Source organism: Leptonychotes weddellii, chromosome 1 (genome assembly GCF_054177405.1).
Source record: "Leptonychotes weddellii isolate Sample4059 chromosome 1, ASM5417740v2, whole genome shotgun sequence".
Lineage (NCBI taxonomy): Eukaryota > Metazoa > Chordata > Mammalia > Carnivora > Phocidae > Leptonychotes > Leptonychotes weddellii.
This window is the reverse complement of record NC_138369.1, coordinates 117,675,907-117,697,143: the sequence shown is the minus strand read 5'-3', so window position 1 is coordinate 117,697,143 and position 21,237 is coordinate 117,675,907. Positions and strand designations below refer to the sequence as shown.

The following is a 21,237-nucleotide window of genomic DNA, read 5'->3' as shown; positions in this document are numbered from 1 at the left end:
CAGCCACCCCATCCCTCCCACCCCCCTCCACTCCAGCAACCCTCAGTGTGTTTCCTGAAATTAAGTCTCTTATGGTTTGTCTCCCTCTCTGGTTTCATCTTGTTTCATTTTTCCCTCCCTTCCCCTATGATCCTCTGTCTTGTTTCTCAAATTCCTTATATCAGTGAGATCATATGATGCTTGTCTTTCTCTGATTGACTTATTTCGCTTAGCGTAATACCCTCTAGTTCCATCCATGTCTTTGCAAATGGCAAGATTTCAATTTTTTGATGGCTGCATAATATATATATATACACACACACAATGGAATATATATAATATATATATTAATATATATATAATAAATTCTATATATATATATACACACACCACATCTTTATCCATTCATCTGTTGATGGACATCTAAGCTCTTTCAATAGTTTGGCTATTGTGGACATTGCTGCTATAAACATCAGGGTGCACCTACCCCTTCGGATCACTACATTTGTATCTTTGGGGTAAATGCCCAGTAGTGCAATTGCTGGGTCGTAGGATAGCTCTACTTTCAACTTTTTGAGGAACCTCCATACTGTTTTCCAGTGGCTGCACCAGCTTGCATTGCCACCAACAGTGTAGGGGGGTTCCCCTTTCTCCACGTCCTCGCCAACATCTGTTGAGAAATGATTTTCTGAATATGTTGATTTCCCCACTCACTGGGGACGTGGGCTTTATTCTCTTCCCAGATTGTTGGACTGCATACCAACATTGACTTCCTCCTCAGCCTGTCCGGCCATCCAGAATTTGAGGCTGGGAACGTGCACACGGATTTCATCGCTCAACACCACAAGGAACTGTTTCCCAGTAGGAAGGCCACAGCCAAGGAGTTTTTATGCCAGGCAGCTCTGGGTCTCATCCTCAAGGAGAAAGCCGTGTCTGATGTTTTCAACATTCAGTCCCAAGGTATGGAAAGCTTTTCTCTTTGCTCTGCTTGTTAAGAGTCTATGAATAAGCATTGGAGGTGCTTTTCTTTCTTTATGCCACTCTTGTGTCCCTTTTCTTCTCTTGGTGATTGACACCGTCCTCTGCTAATGTGGTTTTTAGTGTGAAGTAGAGTAGATTCACATATATGGATGTGCCCATAAACACTTTTTAACCCATTAAATAAAACTTAACTAATTGCCTAACAGTGTTGAGATGGGTCTTTTTTCAACCAAATGCTAGTTTTTCCTACACCCTGTGCTGACTCCTTCCAAAGCTTTTTTATTCGCCGCTCCTCAAGGGCCTACGTTGTTGTATTTTCTGTACCTGTGGCAACTTCCTTGGTCCTAGGGACTAAAGACAGAGCACTGGAGACTCTCAGATTCTCTTGGGTACCTGAGATTTATCGTTGCGTTATTTCCTCCTTTCTTTTCCATTCTGTGATCAAATTTCTGATGAACTAGAGACCTAGGTACTTCCTCGAATCAGAGAATCTGAGCACAGGAAGGACCAAGGCAGAGATTCGTCCCGGTTGCCACACGCACACATGTCTGCTTCAACACCCCCTCTAAGCTGTTGCTCAGCCTCTTCTTAACACCTCAGGAAATTCGTAACGAGAACTCATTAGCCTGTTATGGTTTCAGTCAGTTCTTCCTTTAAAAGTTCTTCCCTCTAAATTGAGCAAAATCTGAGTTCTCCCAAACTTGCTCCAGAATATTTACTGCAGGCTAACTCCGACCTTTGGAGCAAACAGGGAAAAAAAAAAAATTAATCCATTTATCTCTTCATTATTTTTAGGATTATTATATTATAGGGTTTTATTATTAGGATCTTTAATTTCTAGATTCATTCAAGAAAGTTATATTGAAAGCTTAAAATATATAACTACAGCTTTAGGAGATGTGTGCTCTATTCTCATTTTGTCCTTTTACACTAAATGAAATGCATCTAAATATGCCTGCACGGTGTTCCAAAGCCTGAACATAGCATTGTTAGAATCGAGTATCCTCTTTTTTTAAAGATTTTGTTTATTTATTTGAAAGAGAGTGAGAGAGAGAGAGAGCATGGGGCTGGGGGGAGGGGCAGAGGGAGAGGGAGAAGCAGACTCCCCGCTGAGCAGGGAGCCTGACCCGGAGCTCCATCCCGGGTCTTTAGGATCATGACCTGAGCCAAAGGCAGACTCTCAATGGACTGAGCCACCCAGGCGCCCCAGAATCAAGTGTCCTCTTACTCCCTCCTTTTTACAATTTATAACGGGTGCACATAGGAGCTTCAGAAGAAATTGCTTCAGTTCAGCTATGCTGTAACTCCTGGATATCGTCCAACAGAGGATGAGCACACAAGCCTGTGGGCGGGACGAGTGACGCAGAAAGAGGCGAGGCGAGAGAAGAGTAGTGAGTGGTGGAGATTTTGGTGACCTGGAATGCATTTGCCCAAGAAGGGGAAGACCACTGTGCCGCTCACACCCCCGGAGGAAGAGTGTTGAGGCTGCAAACACTCTGATTTTTCAGAGAAGCTGGAATTTTTCACATGCCATTTCCTGAGATATAAATGAAAGTATTAATTTAAATTTAAAGCAATAGGGACAAAGAAGGCCCATTTGAGCTGCCAGCGTAGGGCGGGTGTTTTACGTTTTCTTTTGTAAGGTATGAAGTCAGGCCTGATGTTGCTGAATTTTAATTTTTTAATTAAATTAAATTTTAACTTTTTTCTAGATCAGTACTCACCTTTTGCATTCAGCAGTGGAAGAAGACTGAATATCTCTTACACGAGAAACATAACTCTGAGGGATGGTAAAAACAGTAAGTAATGTTTTATTAAAAAGAGGAGTGTGCTTCATGGAAATATATCACATTCACCTGGAATAAAAGGATCCACCCTAGTCACGGATCAGTCAATTACATTTTTTAAGCTCCCGTGCTTGCTTCAGCAGCATATATACTAAAATTGGAATGATACATTTTTTAAGCTCCCTAGCCTAACCATTGGTAGGAATACTAGTATTGATTGGCTCGGGTGGTACAATTAGTGGTATTTTTGTTCTTTTTCCTCTCCCTATATTTTGTAAATATTTGAAAAATATGTCATTAAATATACCTAGCAAAACGACTAAAATGAAATATGCCAAGATGTTAGGTGACCATTGGGTAGTGGGATTTGAGGTGATTTGTAGCCCCCCACTCACACACACACAACCCACTTCTTTGTACTTTCTTTCCCTTGCAGCTTATCTTCAGCAAGAATGTACTACTTTTAAATAAAAACAATATCCAAAACTATTCTGGGGAGGAGGATTACCCACCATTCAGGCAGTGTTTCAGGTCGAAGTGGGTTATTAAGGAGCCATGATCTATTAAGTGCCCAATCACATGTAAATTTTTGTCTTCACCAAAATAGGGGCACCTGGGTGGCTCAGTCGGTTAAATGTCTGCCTTCAGCTCAGGTCGTGATTCATGACCTTGGGCTCAAGCCCGGTGCCCACTGGGCTCCCTGCTCAACAGGGAGTCTGCTTCTCCCTCTCCCTCTGCCCCTCCCCACCACTCGTGCTCTCTCTCTGTCTCTCCCTCAAACAAATAAAATCTTTAAAAAAATTTATCTTCACTGTAATTGAATGAGGGGGAGTCCCTGCCATACCCATGTACAACCGATGAAACCGAGGCAGAGAAGGTGAAGTAACTTACTGAAGATTAGTGACATTGACATCCAGCCTTTCTGACCTTGACTCCTGTGCCATTTTTACTTTTCCAGTGGAAAATGGATTTTTGGCTGCAAACTAATTTGGGTAGGTTGAGGGTGGGACTGATTTATTGTAATTGAAACCAGGAGAGGCTGACATCAAAAATTTTAAATTTTTTATAAATTTGTGACTGGAACAATGTACCAGAGGGATCAGAATCCCTTGATAGCAGTATCCCTTCTGCTGCAGGACACTTTGCATGGGAAACCATATGGGTGCAGAGTCAGAGCTGGGGGGGCTGCATAATCTTGAACGTGAGGTGTCATTGAACTGTGAAAGCTCCATTATAAAAACGTGCCTACCAGGTAGAACAGAATCTTCCTGCTAGCTCATGGTAGTACCCTCCTCCCCAGACAGAGTAAGATCTTTATCTAAACTCTGTGTAGACATCTGTTCACTTTTTAGCAAATTCCTTTTTCACAGAAGTTGATTGGATTACAGCTCTTGAGATATTTTTTCATTCTGAACCTGGATGGTCATTACCTTCAATGTATTGAGTACGTGGAAAAAAATGTTTGCAAACATCCCTTATAGAGTAGCATTCTGCAAATGGTTAACCTGTCCATTTTATGCTAGTGTGGTTATTCATTTCATTCTTAAAAAACAGCCCCTCCAAAATCGGGGATTATCTTATTCTAGACCCCTATATACTGAATATAAGTCTCTGTAGGAGTAAAGTTTCAGTGGTCTCAGCCTAAATTAAACAGAAAAATCGCATGTGTGATTAAGAGTCAGATGAGCCAACTGTGTTATTTGGTATGGATCTTCACCAAGGCACTTAGGAGTATTTTGGACTATACTGCATTTCTTGGAAATTTTTAAAATTTTTAACTAAAAAATGAATACATTATTGAAAACCAGCATGATTGCTGTTCACTACATTCTTTTGGTAGTCTTTTTCAACAATAACCCAGCTTTCAGAAATGTTCTGGTGGGTCTCTGATAAATGCTAATTAACAATAGCCATGATTGAATAAGTGAGTACACCAAACAGGAAGTCTTAAGGGCCCAGAAGCATTTGTGAATTTAAAGTAGAACCAACTCTTAATGAATGATCAAGTATTTTAAATATTTAAGGCTTGAAAAATTCCTACTTTGTTGCTAGTGGCCATGCTTCACAAAACCCTGCCCTACCCTCAATAATAAGAATAAGAATAATAGCTAAGATTTATTGAGTTGTTTTGTATATGTCAGATATTAAGTGCTTTCCATGATTATTTAATTACCGTTTTCAGAATAGGCCAATGAAATTGGTGTTATTATTAGTGTCAACTTCATAAATGGGGAACCAAAGCTTAGATTGATAATTTTCTTAAAGTCATTCCAAAAGTAATTGGTGGAGCCAGAATTCGAACCCACACTCCAGGGTATACGCGCTTACCTAACACTGCACCATGCTACACTTACATACCTTATTAAATATATAAGAGGATGGGGCGCCTGGCTGGTTCAGTTGGTTGAGCATGCAACTTGATCTCAGGGTCATGAGTTCAAGCCCCACGTTGGGCATAGAGCTTACTTAAAATTAATTAATTTAAAAAATAGAGAAATAGGAGGATATTTAATGTTCTCTTGTGGAGATCTAGAGATAACTAGGGGAGGGAGGAACAAGTTCAGTTACCCTGTAACATATGAAAGAATTTATTCCTTTAGTGCAATTGTAAATGGGATTGTTTTCTTTATTTCCCTTTCTGCTATTTCATTATTAGTGAATAGAAACACAACAGATTTTTGTGTATTAATTTTCATTTCTTGCAACTTTGCTGAATTCATTTATTAGATCTAATAGTTTTTTGGTAGTCTTTAGGATTTTCTATGTATAGTATCATATTATCTCCAAATAATGAAAGTTTTACTTCTTTATCAGTTGAATGTCTTTTATTTATTTGTTTTCTTGTCTGATTGCTCGGACTAGGACTTCCAGTACTATGTTGAATAAAAGTGGTGAGAGCGGCCATCCTTGTCTTGTTCCTGACCTTAGTGGGAAAGCTTTCAGCTTTTTATCATTGAGTATGATGTTAGCTGTGGGTTATCGATAGATGAATGGATAAAGAAGACGTGGCATATATACACAATGGAATATTACTCAGCCTTAAGAAAGAATGAAATCTTGCCATTTGTGACAACATAGATGGACCTAGACAATATTATGCTAAGTGAAATAAGCCAGAGAAAGACAAATATCATATGATTTCACTCATTGTGGAATCTAAAAAATGAAACAAGTGAATAAACAACAAAGAGAGAAACAGACTCATAGAGAACAACTAGGGGTTGCTGAAGGAGTTGGGGGCAGTGGATGAAATGGTGAAGGGGGTTAAGAGGTACAAACTTCCAGTTATAAAACAAGTCACATGAATGAAAAGTACAGCATAGGGAATATAGTCAATAATATAATACACTTACGGTAAGCATTTAAAAATGTATGTAATTGTTGAATTCACTGTGTTGTATACCTGAAACTAATTTAATATTATATGTCAACAATAATTCAAATTTTTAAGAAATTTTTTAAAAAAGAATTTATAGTTTTCCTGGAAATGTGTTTACTATGATTCTGTTGACTTTCATGTCAGCTAAATACTTTTCATATTTCATAAATCAAAAAAAAAACCCTAATCTGGTATAATTGGATGCATTTTCTCTTCAGAAGGGTTAAAAGATATTGGCAAGATATAGGTTGGAGAAGGTTCATTTACTAATATGTTCATTATAAAGTTTTCAAAAAAATAGATGTTCTGAGTAATGTGAAGAGGAAAAAAAGATGTCTTTGTCCCTACTTTCCTCTCTTAAGGAATTTACCATATAGCAAAGGAGAAGTGGGTATGTTGGGAAGATAGGTGGTGTGGTGGTTAATAATGCAGACCCTGGGGGTGCATGGGGGGGCGCAGTCATTTAGGTGTCTGCGACTCTTGATTTGGGCTGAGGCCCTGAGGCCCTGAGGCCCCTGAGGGTCATGGGATCTAGCTCCGCATTGGGCTCCACACTTAGTGTGGAGTCTACTTGGGACTCTCTCTCTACCTCTCCCTCTGCTCCTCCCCACTGTGCTCTCTCTGTCTGTCTCTGTCTCCCTCTCTAAGATAAGTAAATAAATCTTTAAAAAACTAAAATAAACTAAAAATAATGCAGACCCTGGAGTTAGGCTGTTATGGGTTTGATTCTGGTTCCTCTGTTGTGTGTGACCCTTAGGGAAGACATATACTCTCTCTAAGCATCAAGTGTCCTCAGCCATGAATGGGAATGATAGTGATAATTACTTCCGTGGGTTATTGTGGATGTTAAATGAGACGATACACAGAAAGCTCGTTGTGCAGCATATAGCAAGCAGTCCAGTACACATTAGCTGTCATCATCATTATTATTAAACTACCCCCTTGCTGCTGTTGAAAGACAAAGTAGGTATATAGGTCATATGTTAATAAAAAAAGGTGGAAAAATAAAATTTTTTTTAAGTTGGTTGCAGAACAATATGTATAAGAATATACTATTTTTATAAAAAAATATAAGTTTGTGCATCCTGAAAGGACACACATTAAAGAGTTTAACAGTAGTTACACTGGGCAGTGGAGAGGACTTTCCCTTTTTACTTTATGTACTTCAGTATTTGATTTTTGTGAACAGTTTTATTTTTGCACTTTTTTTTAAAACAGCTGATAAAGAGAAAAATCATTCTGTTATAAAACGGGATGAGGAAGGAACCACAATGGTGTTTTATATGCAAATGTCTATCTAAACGTTCGGAGGAGAGGAAATTCATTCCAGCTAGACAGGCTTTTCCCAGGGACCATGAATGGGTATGATGTGAACACAGGGCGAGGTTTCATTTGGTGGGGCTGGGGACTGACAACATAGTGAAGGAGGAGCATGAGCAAAGAAGCACAGTAGGGGGAAGACTGGAGGCACATATGGAGAACATTAATTTGCCCATTTTCCCATTTGGTTGTCATATAGGGCTATGTAGAAGAATGGTGGGAAATAAGACTGAGAGTTTAGGGCCTTCAGTACCGGGTCCGATATTTTGAATATGGTGGAGACATGGCTGGGAAGCGTCAGCTGGAAGGGCTGAGAAGGAAGCAGGAAGTCCCAAGAAGACCTCAGAGTTACCCAGGCTTGTGGCCCTCCGCCTGAATCAGGGTCGAGCAATGGGCATGAGAGGAAGAAATGAAGAGGACAGATAGGGAAGAATTTGGGAGCTTTGTAGTTGACTATCGCATGTGGAAAGCGAAGGAGAAGGTTTGGATGACGGGTTTTCAACCTGCAGGACAAGGAAAATAGTAGTGCCAGTCATGGAGCTCCCAGGGCGGGAAAGAGTGCAGGCAGAGTGGGGAGATGATTTATTGGACCCACCATGTTCACTTTAAGGTGCCGATAGAGCATCCAGCTGGGAATGACTAATCAGTTCTGGAGAAGGAAGGTCAGGGCTGGAAATAGATTTGAGCTGGCAGCATCAAAATGGTAGTTAAAGTATCAGGAGTCTATGAAATGACTTTGGTCTGCATTCTCTACACCACAAGACTTTTGATTTCCATCTCCTGGGAACGTCTTCTTTTTGCCCCCGTCTGCTAGGAAAGTCTTTAACCAATTCTGTGTTCACATGATACTATGAAATATATTGTATATTCGTATGGTCTGTTACAGTTTACAAAGCACTTTCACATTTATTAAATCATTGTTACATTCTCATACCCATCTAATGGGTCAGAATGGACCAGGAAATCAGGACTCTGAGATTTGAAATGACCTAGTCAAGATCACAGAGGTGATCATGCGACATATGGCAGATTTGGGTCTTAAACCAGAATCTCTCTCCCAATTCATTGCATTTCCTACTTTAACACTGCAACTTTTCTTGTTGAAGGAAAAATATCTAAAATATCCTACAAACATTCAAAGAGCTAAAACTCCATTTTAAAAAAAATTTTAATTCCAGTGTAGTTAACATACAGTGTTTATTAGTTTCAGGTGTACAATATAGTGATTCAGCAATTCTATACCTTACTCAGTGCTTATCAAGATAAGTGTACTCTTAATCCCCATCACCTGTTTTACCCATTCCTCCCCCCCCCCCCCCCCATAACCACCAGTTTATTCTCTATAGTTAAGGGACTGCTAAAACTCCATTTAAAAAAAAAAAGAAAAAGAAAACTTTGAAATTCACCTTTTTTGGAACCTGCCTATAGATTTTTTTTTTTATCTTTATTGTCAGGTAGTTAAAAGATGTTGATATCTTTTAGGTTGAAAGAGATCTGTAGAATGTCAGTTACTGAATAAATGAATGTCTTCTAATTTTTCTTCAACTTTCCCCCCTTTTCCATAAAGATGTAGACATAGCTGTAACATATAACCGTGATGGGTCGTATAGCATGCGGGTAAGTCTAACTGGTTTTGTTCTACAGTTTAAAGCTAAATCTGATCTCTCTCATACCGAGGAGGGTCTTTTTTTCACACTCTGGGTTCTCCTAAGCCGGTGACCAGTATGACTATAGTTAGGAGGATGTCATGTGCTTTTATTTCAGACCAATTTGGGGAAATTACCCCCGCTACAGTTCTGATTGTCTCCTCAATTTGTCTGTGGTTCCCTTAAGAATGAAAACTTGGTAAAAGAAAAAAAAAATAGTAATAATAGCTTTGAATCAGACGCCTGACAAGTCTCTAAAGTATGTGCATGTATTTACATTGAAAGCAGCCATTCTCAAACTTTTTGGTCTCAAAATCCATGTACACCTTTAAAAATTATTAAGACTCCCCGAAGAGCTCTTGTTTGTGTTAATTACATGTATTAATATTTACCATTTAGGAAGTTAGACCGAGCATGCTTTTATTTCTTACTGTTCTTTTTAATGTATATTTTAAAAATTATATGTAAAATTTACCATATTAAACATTTTGGAGTTAAAGACATTATATTAACATTTGTTTTACAAGCATCACCACCACCCGTCTCCTCTTTTCTCCTCTTGCAAAATTGACACTCTGTACCCATTAAACAATACACTCCACTTGCCCCTTTCCGCCTCCCCCGCTCCCAGCCTCTGGCAACCACCATCCTACTTTTCGGTGTCTATGAATTTGACCACTTTAAGTACCTCATATAAATGAAATCATTCAACATTTGCCCTTTGTGATTGGCTATTTCACTTAGCATGTCTGTAAGGTTCTTCTACGTTGTAGCATGTGTCCAAGATTCCTTCCTTTTTGAAGTGGAATGATATTCCATTGCCTCTATATACCACACTTTGTTTGTTCATTCATCTCTTGATGGAGACTTGGGTTGCTTCCACCTTTTGCCTGTTGTGGATAATGCCGCTATGTACATGGGGGACAAATACCTCTTTGAGACCCTGTTTTCAATCCTTTTGGGCATATACCCATAAATAGAATTGCTGGATCATATTTTTAATTTTTTGAGGAACTACCATACTGTTTTCCACAGTGGCTGCACCATTTTACGTTCCTACCATCAGTCACAAGGGTTCCCTTTTCTCTGCATCCTCGCCCACATTGATTTTGTTTCTTTTTTCTTTTTTATAATAGCCATCCTAATGGGCATGAAGTGTTATCTCACTGTGGTTTTGATTTGCATTTCCATAATGAATAATGTTGTTGAGCATCTTTTCATATGCTAATTGGCCATTTGTATATCTTCTTTGGAGAAATGTCTATTCAAGTCCTTTGCCTCTTGTTTTTTTAAATCAGGTTGGTTTTTTGTTGTTGTTGAGTTGTAGGATAAACTGAGAAAATTTAAAACCTAAGATTATACAAGCACATGTTCCATTAGCTGTCAGGGTAACATTATCACATGTCCTGCAATCTCTAGAAAATCCTACTGTATATTCATGAGAGAATGAGGGTAAAAAAGGGCAAGTAACATTAGTATTATTATGAAGTAGTTTGACTTTGTGGACCCTGAAAAGGGTCTTGGGGACCCCAAGGTCGTACTTTGAGAATCTCTGGTGAAAGTGTTCATGATAGTCCTCAATTGAAAAGTCCATTACCCTGGCAAAATGAAATGCTGAAAGGGATTAAAAAACAAAAACAATAATGTGAGAACTCAACCAAATTCATAAATAGGTACAAATTCAGAGAGCAGAATAAATCATTTTTAATATGAGCCAAGAGACTTTAAGTCCTACAAAAAGAATTGATTGAGGATATGCTGTGGATCTGCCAATGCCATGAAATACCATTTTGTTTCACTGAGATTCAGAAAAACTGGAAAGTCTACCTATTTTAGTACAGGAGAGTTGTAATTCATATCAGTACCTCTGGTTTGGGGATCCCTTTCTTATTCCCTTGGTAAAGTCAACTATAGATTTGTTCTAATCTGCTCTTTGAACTACATTCACAAATTTAGAATGCGCTTGTGTAAACCTTTAAACAAAACTGTTCCCGATCTAACCTTTATGTCCTGAGAATTTCACAAACATTCAAACGGCTGTTTTAGTAGTTTACAGAGCCCAGTAAATGTCATATTTAACTTAGGATAGATGAGAACCGGTGTATAAATACTGCAATGTAACCTGGTTCACCTTAGCCTCTATAATATATTTGAAAAGAATAGCCACAGGACTTGGACAATGACCTCGTGGGAACTGAAATGAAAAATAGAGAAGATTTAAATGGATTTCCTGTGTGTAGAGGAATTTTTTTTCTTGAGTTTAGTATATGTGAGAAAATATTTTCTAAAACAGAAAGGTTTCATGTCCCTTTGTCAGCTTCCTTGAAAGATCAAGTGTGAAATCTGTTGTTTGGCATTCTCTCTTACAGTGAGAAAACTGTGGCCAGTCTCCAGCTAATTTATCTTCTTAAACTCAAAACTGAAACCCATAAATTTTATCTACATGTTGGGGAGATAAAAGATACACCATGTAATTGTGTGGTTGTGGCTTTTTTCTTTACTCACATTGGCATAGTAAAACCAAATTTGACTTCAGGTACTCAGAAATGAATACCAGAATGTAATAGAGTCAACTGAATTTTAATAATCTTGCTTAATTTGTATTTCTATTTCATGTTTTTATTGTTATTCTTAAGTGAACATTTATCTGTAGCATGGTGCTGTAGATAAGTTATCTGTTTTTTTAATTATCTTGTGCTGTTTCTATCTAGAGAACTTTGTTTATGAAACTTAGGGGAAAGTTCATACATGGCTTTTTAAAAAAATACTTCACCTGTTTCCTTTTGAAACTATTAATAGTAAAGAATTCTGATTTTATGAATTCTGTAGGGTTGTTTATTCATTTTTAAGGATCTAATTTTTCTGTTTTTATTTTCAGATTGAAGATAAAACTTTCCAAGTCCGTGGTGATCTTTGTACTGAGGGAGACTGCACTTACCTGAAATGTTCTGTTAATGGAGTTGTTAGTAAAACTAAGCTAATTATCCTGGAAAACACTATTTACTTATTTTCCATGGTAATGTCTCTTTTTTTATAATAACAATGTTGAAGTTTGGGAGAACATTGCTTGACCAGAGGCATCCCACTGAAACATTAGAAAGACCCTGCTTCCTTCCATCACTGCTGTGACCTTTCCTCTGTGTCCCCCACTCCACTCTGTTTCTTTGCCACATTCCTGCCTTCCCTGGTTCTTTTGTTCACACAGCTCCTCACTGATAGATACATACTCATTTTTTTCCTTTAATTCTGAAACACGTCCTTACACCCTTCTTGTCAGAGGGTGTCTCGCTGCCCAGTGCGCAGTATTTTCTCAGGGATTTGGTGCCTGAATACTTTCCCAACCCCATCCTCCTGGCACTTGGAATTCTGGGGATTTGGGAGGAGGTGACCATTGAGGAAAGAGTCTGTGGAGCCAATATTCCTTGTGGGGAAGGTGGGCAGTAGGAAGGTAGTGGGGGTTAATGGTGGTGTCTTGGCAGTCAAAGGATGGTTGATGATTGAGGCAGGCGTGGCATAGATTTGGGTAGGAGCATGTCTCCTGACTCATTGCTCCCAGTTAGGAGCCTGCTGCCTGATGAGCCCGTAGTTTCTGCATGGGCAGAAAAGAAAATGGATTATCAGATACACTGTGGCCTCTTCAGAGTCTTCTCACATTTGAGAACCATCTTACAGATCATACTCCTTTGTGATGAGATGCCTTTAGTATTCCGGTAATTTACTTTATACAGAATCAAGGATGATCTCACTTGATCAGGCATTCCTTCCCATAGTTACTCTGGTAACAATATGGTGGTGGAGGCAGTATGGTGGAGTGGTGACGAGTAGGAGTTCTGGAATGTGAAATCCCGGCTCTACCTCGGCAGCTGTGTGAGCTAGGGCAAGTTAAACTCTCTGGCTTCAGTTTCCCCTTCTCTAAACAGGAAAAATAACAGTACCTGCCTACCTCGTAAGCTTGCTGTGATGATCAATGACACACACACACACACTCTCTCTCTCTATATATACATATATATATATATAACTGTTAAGAACAGTTCCTAGCTTAGACTAAGCCCTTGATAGTGGGGATGCTACTCAAAATGGCTTTCAGATGGTGGCTATCTGTTATCAACAGTTATATACATTAATTCCTTTAATCCCCTGTGAGGCATGATGCCATTACTCCTTTATAATGGGAAACCAAGACTGAGAGGGGGTTAGTAATTTGCTTAAGGTCACAAAGCTTGATTGGAACCCTGGTATTAAAGATGACTAATATTTAACAAATAGCTTGAAGACAGTCATTACCCTAGGTATATTAATAAAACTACAGTGATTTGATCTTGATTTCATTTCCAGTTTGGTTTCTATTTATAGGAAGGAAGTACTCAGATTGGCATTCCAGTCCCCAAATACTTGTCTTCAATGAGCTCAGATGGAACTCAGGAAGGTACCATAGCTCCTATGACGGGTACCATTGAAAAGGTAATCATGTGAATGTATGTAGAAGGATGTTCAGTAAGGCCCAGTAAATGGCATATACATCATTTTTCCCTCTCCAAATCTTTCTCATTGGAAAGCATCCTATTCAAGAAAACAAGAGACTGGGCCACCTGGCTGGCTCAGTCGATAGAGCATGTGTCTTGGCGTTGTAAGTTCAAGCCCCATGTTGTGTGTAGAGATTACTTAAAAATAAAACCTTAAAAAAAGAAAGAAAACAAGAGACTGTATGACAGATTCCAGTTCTATGTTCAGTCTTCAATGAAAATACCCATTTACCTAATTTATGATACTGTTATTTTTGAAAGTGGGAATTTCCATCAAAGTACAAATAATCTAAATTTGTCGTTTTATGATTAAAATGGAACATTCACCAAGCATTATCCAAAAGGTCTGTTTTTTAATGTTAAACGTAACAGCAAACAATTTACCGTGAAGTAACAGTTTTTCTAATGTACATAATTGCATGTGTGTTAAAATGAAATTTGAAAGGCTGCTACTGGTGAAGAACAACGAGGTTTGGTGTTGAATGCTATATGTATTCAGAGTTATGATCCATACTGAAATAACTTCAAATGGTGGCGGATCAGTAGTAACCTTTTTATACACTTGAATATAGTAGAGTCCCTTTAATTGCATCTAAGTCATAAAAATTCAACACTATATTCTTGGTACCCAAAAAGAAGGAGAAGAAAATAACCATTTAAGTAGTGAAAGTGATTGTACCCACCATTCCCCTCTACAGATGTTTGCCCCAGAGGGAGTATGAACTCAGAGATTTGGATCACTCAGTCTCTGTTCCCATGGACATTCCATAATGTGGGCATCCCTGCACATCTGTGGCAGAAGATGCACATTTTCCCCATAGCTGCCCTCTAGACCATGCATTTCATCAAGCACTATTATAGCATCACCCAGCATTGGGTGATTTGGGGGCTTTCAGAGGTGTTTCTCATTTTTCACACTTTGGGCTCTACACATTGACTTTAGAACCTAACTCCACTGTGTGATGTTTCCAAAAACTGCTTCCTCACCATGTTAACCAGGAAGACAGCTGAGACATGAGATATATATGAGTTCATTTATACATGTAAAAAGGAAAATAAAGATTTTTTTCCAGGGTTGCCAATAAGTTTAATTCTTTCACATGAAGATAGTCATCTATGCATTTACCACACAGGGGCCTCAAAACTTGGAGCACTATCCTAGACCACCTATAAAATCTAGGAAACAAGGTGTGACCCTCCACCCTGCCTATGACATTTACGTATGTTGGTTCTTCCTTGGTGGTGGTATGGCTTGTCTGTACATTCATGAAAACACAAAAGGATCTCAAGATATATAAAGCATATTCATCTGATTCAAGGAAAACTAGATGGTTTGGGGATGGAGGTGAGGAGCTAAGCAGTGTTTCCTACTGACAAGAGGCCCAGCAACACAGATTGACCTGTAGGTCTCTGATTTGCCTCAGCACACCTGTCTTTGGCAGATAAGACAACCACATAGATCCATACTTTCACTGTGTACATTCGTACTCCAACTCTGTGGACCACGAGGGACCTCTGTGTTTTTCAATATTAACCTGTCACTCTTAATTTCTAGATATTTGTGAAAGTTGGAGACAGAGTAAAAGCTGGAGATTCTCTAATGGTTATGCTTGCCATGAAAATGGAGGTAATGAAATCACAAGTTCACTTGCCAATTAAACTTTGGGAACTTTCAGACCTAATTTTTTTTTTTTTTATAAGTTAATACCATTTTAAATATTAAGAGCCACAGGTTGATGGAAGCATTAACTGCAAGACATAAAACCAAACCACCCTTCTTTTAAATACATTTTCATTTTAATTTTGTGAAACTGCACCTGTCCATTCTGATACTGAAATTAAAGAAATTATCAATAGCTTAAATTCAGGCAGTTCCCCCCAGCTGATTGTTAAACTTGGTATTTTCTAAGGCCAAACTTGGGATGCCAAACATCAGTATCAAGGTGAAACCTCAGTCAAACTAGATGAGCTGTTGAGGTTTGTAGATGGTTGGAAATTGTAGGCCAGTAGTTCTTAGCCTGGCCACATATTACAATCCCCTGATGGGGAAGGCTTTTCAAAACTACTTCCCCAGACTGGCTGAATTGGGATCCCCTGGAGTGGGGCCCGAGGATCGGTAGTTTTTAACAGCTTCTCAAGTGAGACTGTGGTGAAGCTTGTTGTGAATTACCAATAGGCCAGAGCTTCCTGATCAGTGACCTTGAGTATGTTGCAGGTATGTAGAATAGTGACTCCTCACAACTCCAAAGCACACCATAAAAAGGTTATTTTTCTCTGGGTGCTGTGGTATAAAAAAGCTTGACAAACATCAGAACAACTGGCTTTATTTTTCACTTTTCTTCTCTCTTGCCATGCTGCGTGCTCAGTCTTCATTGGTATTGCAATCGTTGTCATGTCTTGTGTCCCTGCAGCACACCATAAAGGCTCCAAAGGATGGCACGATCAAGAAAGTGTTCTACAAAGAAGGTTCTCAGGCCAACAGACACGAACCTTTAATCGAGTTTGAGGAAGAGGAATCTGACAAAAGAAAAGCAGAGTAAACTCCATCAAAGAAATGCTCCATTAAGCAGTATCTTCAATATAGCATCTCTACAAAAAGAGAAAGTGCCTTCCTGCTTTTCTCGGAGTCCAATAAACAGCAGTTTCACTAAGTGATTGTATGATTAGGCTAAAACACATTTTTATCTTTGAGAATCATGTACTTGGGTCACCAACACAATAAATTATCTCAAAATATTTCATACTAATAGATTGAATTTTACTTTTTTATTGGAAGCTAATATAGTTTGTTTCTGCCTCAAATTTTATACACTGTAGTGTCTTTTAGGAAGGCAGGTAGTGAAAAGGTTGTTTAAATTATTTCCCACTTACAATCATGATGAAAATAGACCTGTTTCAGAGACAGAAGCAAATCTGAAAACATGATTGAGTTGAACGTAATTTTCCTGGGGCACCTGGCTGGCTCAGTCAGTTAAGTGTTTGATTTCTGCTTTAGTCATGATCTCAGGATTGTGAGATCAAGCCTCCTGTCCAGCTCCACACTGGGTGTGGAGCCTACTTAAGATTCTCCTAGGGAGCCTGGGTGGCTCAGTCGGTTAAGTGTCCAACTCTTGATTTCAGCTCAGGTCATGATCCCAGGATCCTGGGATTGAGCCCTGCATCAGGCTCCCTGCTTGGTGGGGGAGCCTGCTTCTCCCTCTCACTTTGCTGCCCCCCGCCCCGCCCCGTGTCAAATAAATAAAATCTTTAAAAAATTAAAAATTAAAAAATAAAAGATTCTCTCTCCCTCTCCCTTTGCTCCTCCCCCCTCACTCCCTCTCCCCCCCCTAAAAAAAAAAGGAAAGAAAAGAAGATGAATGGGGCACCTGAGTGACTCGGTTAAGTGTCTTTGGCTCAGGCCATGACCTCAGGGTCCTGGGATTGAACCCTGCATCAGGCTCCCTGCTAGCAGGGAGCCTGCTTCTCCCTCTCCCTATGCCCCTCCCCCTGCTTGTGTGTGCTGTCTGTCTTTCAAATAAATAAATTTTAAAAAGAAACGAAAATGAGTAAGGTGTGTTCTACATCCAAAAACAGATCTGCCCAACTGAAGTAGAGGGTATTTGGGGGCTGTGAGAGGTTGGGGCCAGACTAACTGGCAAGGAAGAGCCCTTTTGGATTTTATCTTGCAAGTAGCAGTTACATTGAATTATTTTTTAGCAGGGAAAACGGGGATTTGTAGAAAATTCATCTGGCTAGTAGAGCCCTTTTAAGAAATTTTGACATTATTTCACAAGGTTGAACATTTGCATACCCTATGACCTCACTTCTAGAAATGTACAAATGTACTTGTGCACTAAGAATGTTCATAGCCACATTACCCATAACATTGGAAACAATCCCAGTTGGTTGGCAGGAGAAGGGGTAAATAACTCTGGTATGGCACACAGTGGAATACTATGTAACAACAAAATAAACAGGCTAAGAACATCAAGGCATGCGTTTTGGAATCAAAGTTAACGACAGGGATTAGCTTCAGGTATTAATTAGGCCAGTGGTTGAGACAGGTGAGGCATATAGAGATGGATGCAAGCTGCCGCTAATGTTCTAGGGCTGAATGGTTGGTTGGTTATATTTATCATGCAATTATGTTTCATAACTAACATGTTACATAGAAACTCTTCATAATTCAAATAATACTTTTAAAAATCTCATCTGGCAGCAAGATGCATGTGGATGGAGGAGGAAAAGACTAGAGCCTAGAAAACCAGCTAGGAAGTTCTTACAGATATTTAGGCATGGGGTAATAAAGGACAAGGCCATCTCAACCAGAGCTTTTTAAATCTATTTTTAGCAACAGAGGCTTTGCCCCTATCCAAGCAAAACTCTCTACAAGAGGGAGAAGCAAAGGTGCTCTGGTGGAAATTAGGGGTTGCTATTTTCTCCCTTTGATCTCTTTCATGGAATAAGATCGAGCTCTCAATTTCCTTGTTACTTGACCGTGTTGGTGCAGAGAAGGAACTTAAAGCCCACCAGCCCAATTACCCACATATTGGTGGAATCCTTTGAGAGCATCGCTAACTGGGGTGCTGTGTGAGCAGAGTTCCTTTGCATGTGCCTACATCCGTTCCTTCTAAAGACAGAGCATTTGCCTTATACCAGGGCCTCTGGAAACCAAGATGGCAAGAAATGGTTTTTACTCCTGCCCTAATTAATGGGAAACAGGATCCAGCTATGTAGAAGAATGTACTCTAATTGATAGTATGACATACCGGTGTACTAGGTGCCATGGCGGGGGCCAGGTGAGTGGCGTAATCACTTCTACTTGGCTGGGAGGCTGAGGGAGAGATGGTGACATCTGACCTGGGCTTTGGAGTACAGCCATTTGCCAGCGGAGAAAGAAGGTAAGATAAGGCCGTCACAGGGAGAGGGACTAGCAAGGGCTAATAATAACAGTAAGGCGTGAAAGTACACATGGTGTTCAGGGCACAGAGCCATCCAGCTTGGGCTGGATCACGCGGGAGCGCGGCAGAGAGGGGCTGGGGAAGTGGCTGCCCAGCAGGGAAAGGACTCGATCCCGGAGGCAGTTGGGAGCCGTGGAGATTTTCAAACACGTTTTTCAAAGTTGTTTCTGTCCACAGTCTGGAGTACAGACTGGAAAGTGGAGAGAGACCAGAGACAGTCCAGGAGAGGCACCAGATATGGATGCCTGAGCGGGATGGGCCAGGTGGAGAAGACAGAGCTCGGTACACATTTCCACGACTTAAAAGTGGCTTTTCTTTTGGGTTACCTCCATTTACAAGCATGGGTCAAAACCCGAGTTGTATGATTGGAAGAAAGCAGTTTCCTCCCTTATCTCTGACAATAGCATTCTGGATGCATTGTGTTCAGGTCTAGAATAATGAAGAAAACAACAAAAGTTAAGACATAGCTTTTTAATCCTTGGCGAGGCCACATAGCATTGTAGTCAAAACAGCCTTGGGCATTAAAATTCTGGCATTCAGACCCTTGGCCTTGCCACTTACTGGAGTGTCTTGGGGAAAGTCACTGACACTCTCAGCATCATCTGTAAATGGGGGTGGCAACACTAACCTCGCAGGGTCGTTTGGCAGATTAAATGAGAAAATGTATAGGTTGCCTTTAGCACTGTGCCTGGAACATCATTTATTCGCAGCTGATAGTTATTATTAATTTTTAACTGCAGCTATTGCTCCGGAGCAATTAAGGAACTGCTCTTAATTCAGCTCAGCTGCTTATCCTTGCCAGCAAAATTCCCAGGTGCTGGGGTGGTGAGCAACCCCACTGGACATGCATCACTCTGTCCCCTCTTCACTCTCTCCCCCAGCTCTAGCCAGCTCCAGGGTCACCCAGGCGCTTGTCAACCACAGGCAGATCGTGGCGCTGTCTGGGGAAGGCCCCATGGTCCCCTCCCTCTGCAACAGTGGGCTGTCAGGCTGGCATGTCCTAGAGCCTGTGTGCTGATGGGACGGCAGCACGCCCAGAAGCAGCTTGCTTCTTGCACAAAGGATGGGTTCCATCTTCCAGTTGTCACATGTGTGTAGATGGCGCTGGAGCGGGGACCGTCCCTGTCTGGCTTCAGGCTCCGTGTGAGTGGGCGTCACCACTCCAGTGGGGCAGCCGAGTAGGGAGGTCTTCTTACTGGGGCTGAACTCATTCTTTGTTTTTTCCTCCACTACTGGCTTCTCTTCTCACCCTTGCACTTACCATTCTTAACCCTCAAATCGTTCTCTGAGGAATATTAGAAGTTGAAATGTGCATCTATGTTCCATCTTCTGTTGTGGTTAAGATATTTTACAGTGTTGATAGTAAGACCTTGCCCTTCCGTCGCACCTTCCTTTAAAGGATTTCTAAAAGTACTCCGAGATATTCACACCAAGCTTCAAGATACCCAGGAAGAGGAAAATGTGATTCAAACTGTGTGGTGAGAGGGAAGGAGATGGATGTCCCCAAATGCTTTGCCCCGTGCCCAGAGCAGGGAGCCTTGGATCATTAGTGCCTTCCCGCTAATGACACACTGCTCCCTGTGGGCTGGCCCCGGGGAGCTGCAGCCTTGGGGGAGTGGTTCTCCTCCACCAGACTCTAAGTATAGGGCATCCCAGGAGGCTCGGCCCACGCTCCACAGATCTCAGAGTCGCAGGCTGGGTGGGAGCAGTCTTGCCCATCCGCCCCCAGCCCCTGTGAATAACCCTGGGGAGACCATTCCTTCCGGACCAGGGGGTGCCTGGATTGTTAGCAGATCACAGCCGATACCAAAGATTACCCTGTCCCTCTGACATTTGTCTCCCATATGCTGGATCACGGGAATCAGAATGCCCTGGTGCCTCTAAGTGGCTCAGTCTCCTGCAATGAGTGGCAAGTACAGGGAGCACCCGCCCCTTAAACCTCCAAGTCACAGCCCTGACATTAACTCCGTCCCTCCTAAGATGGCTAACGTCATTCTCTCTGTACAGACCACTCCTCATAAGCTTGGTGCTAAACCCTTTGTTTAGATTAGAAATAAATCCTCGTTCCAAATCCATCACCCCCACCAAAACCAAAACCAAACCAAACAAAAAACCCACTAACAGCAACAACAAAAGATAACTTGGGGCTTCTCTCTCTCCTCAGTTATTCTTACTCCTTTATCATCACCACCTATGTCATAAAAGCATTGTGGTTTTGTCCCCATTCCTGAAGGCAGGTGGCATGTTAGTCATAATTCAGACTGGCATCCCACCTACGTTTGTTTTCCTATTGCTCATCTGGCCCCACCGGGACCTTCCATTTCTGATATGCCATTCTAAGCAGGCTGCCTCATGCACAGTGGGCAACCCTTGCCCTCAACCTTCCTTACTCCACTCTAGGCCAGACCCATTGCACAACTGAACCCTAGAGTCCTTCCACAGTAATACAATATGTCACACAACTACTGAAGATCTATGTGCAAAATAAGTCACAGGTCTTTAGTTCCTTGGCCATGTGAATACCATTAGTCTCTTCTCAGATAAGTATTAATTTAATTTGTGAATAGGTAATACCTGCCCATGGTTCAAAATCTAACATTGTATACTAAAAGGCATACAGTGAAAACCTCCTACCCACAGCCTCCTCACCCCTGGCAACATTTAGTTGCCTTTGTTTGT

The 21,237-nt window shown here is 40.7% G+C and overlaps 1 protein-coding gene and 1 long non-coding RNA gene across 3 annotated transcripts in view; one reads left to right on the top strand and one right to left on the bottom strand.

Annotated features, from left to right (window-relative positions):
* The window catches only part of MCCC1 (methylcrotonyl-CoA carboxylase subunit 1), a 59,306-nt gene extending 42,941 nt beyond the window's left edge, over positions 1–16,365 (top strand). For both annotated transcript variants that reach the window (XM_081830265.1, XM_081830261.1), the window contains 7 exons: positions 723–939; positions 2,673–2,759; positions 9,014–9,063; positions 11,971–12,108; positions 13,449–13,556; positions 15,174–15,245; positions 16,030–16,365. In XM_081830265.1, the coding sequence (XP_081686391.1) occupies positions 723–939; positions 2,673–2,759; positions 9,014–9,063; positions 11,971–12,108; positions 13,449–13,556; positions 15,174–15,245; positions 16,030–16,158 (801 nt within the window). In that variant the 3' untranslated portion in view covers positions 16,159–16,365. The remainder of the gene's footprint in view (positions 1–722; positions 940–2,672; positions 2,760–9,013; positions 9,064–11,970; positions 12,109–13,448; positions 13,557–15,173; positions 15,246–16,029) is intronic.
* Positions 1–21,237, bottom strand: part of LOC115944840 (uncharacterized) — a 325,497-nt gene that overhangs the window by 36,046 nt on the left and 268,214 nt on the right. The window lies entirely within an intron of this gene.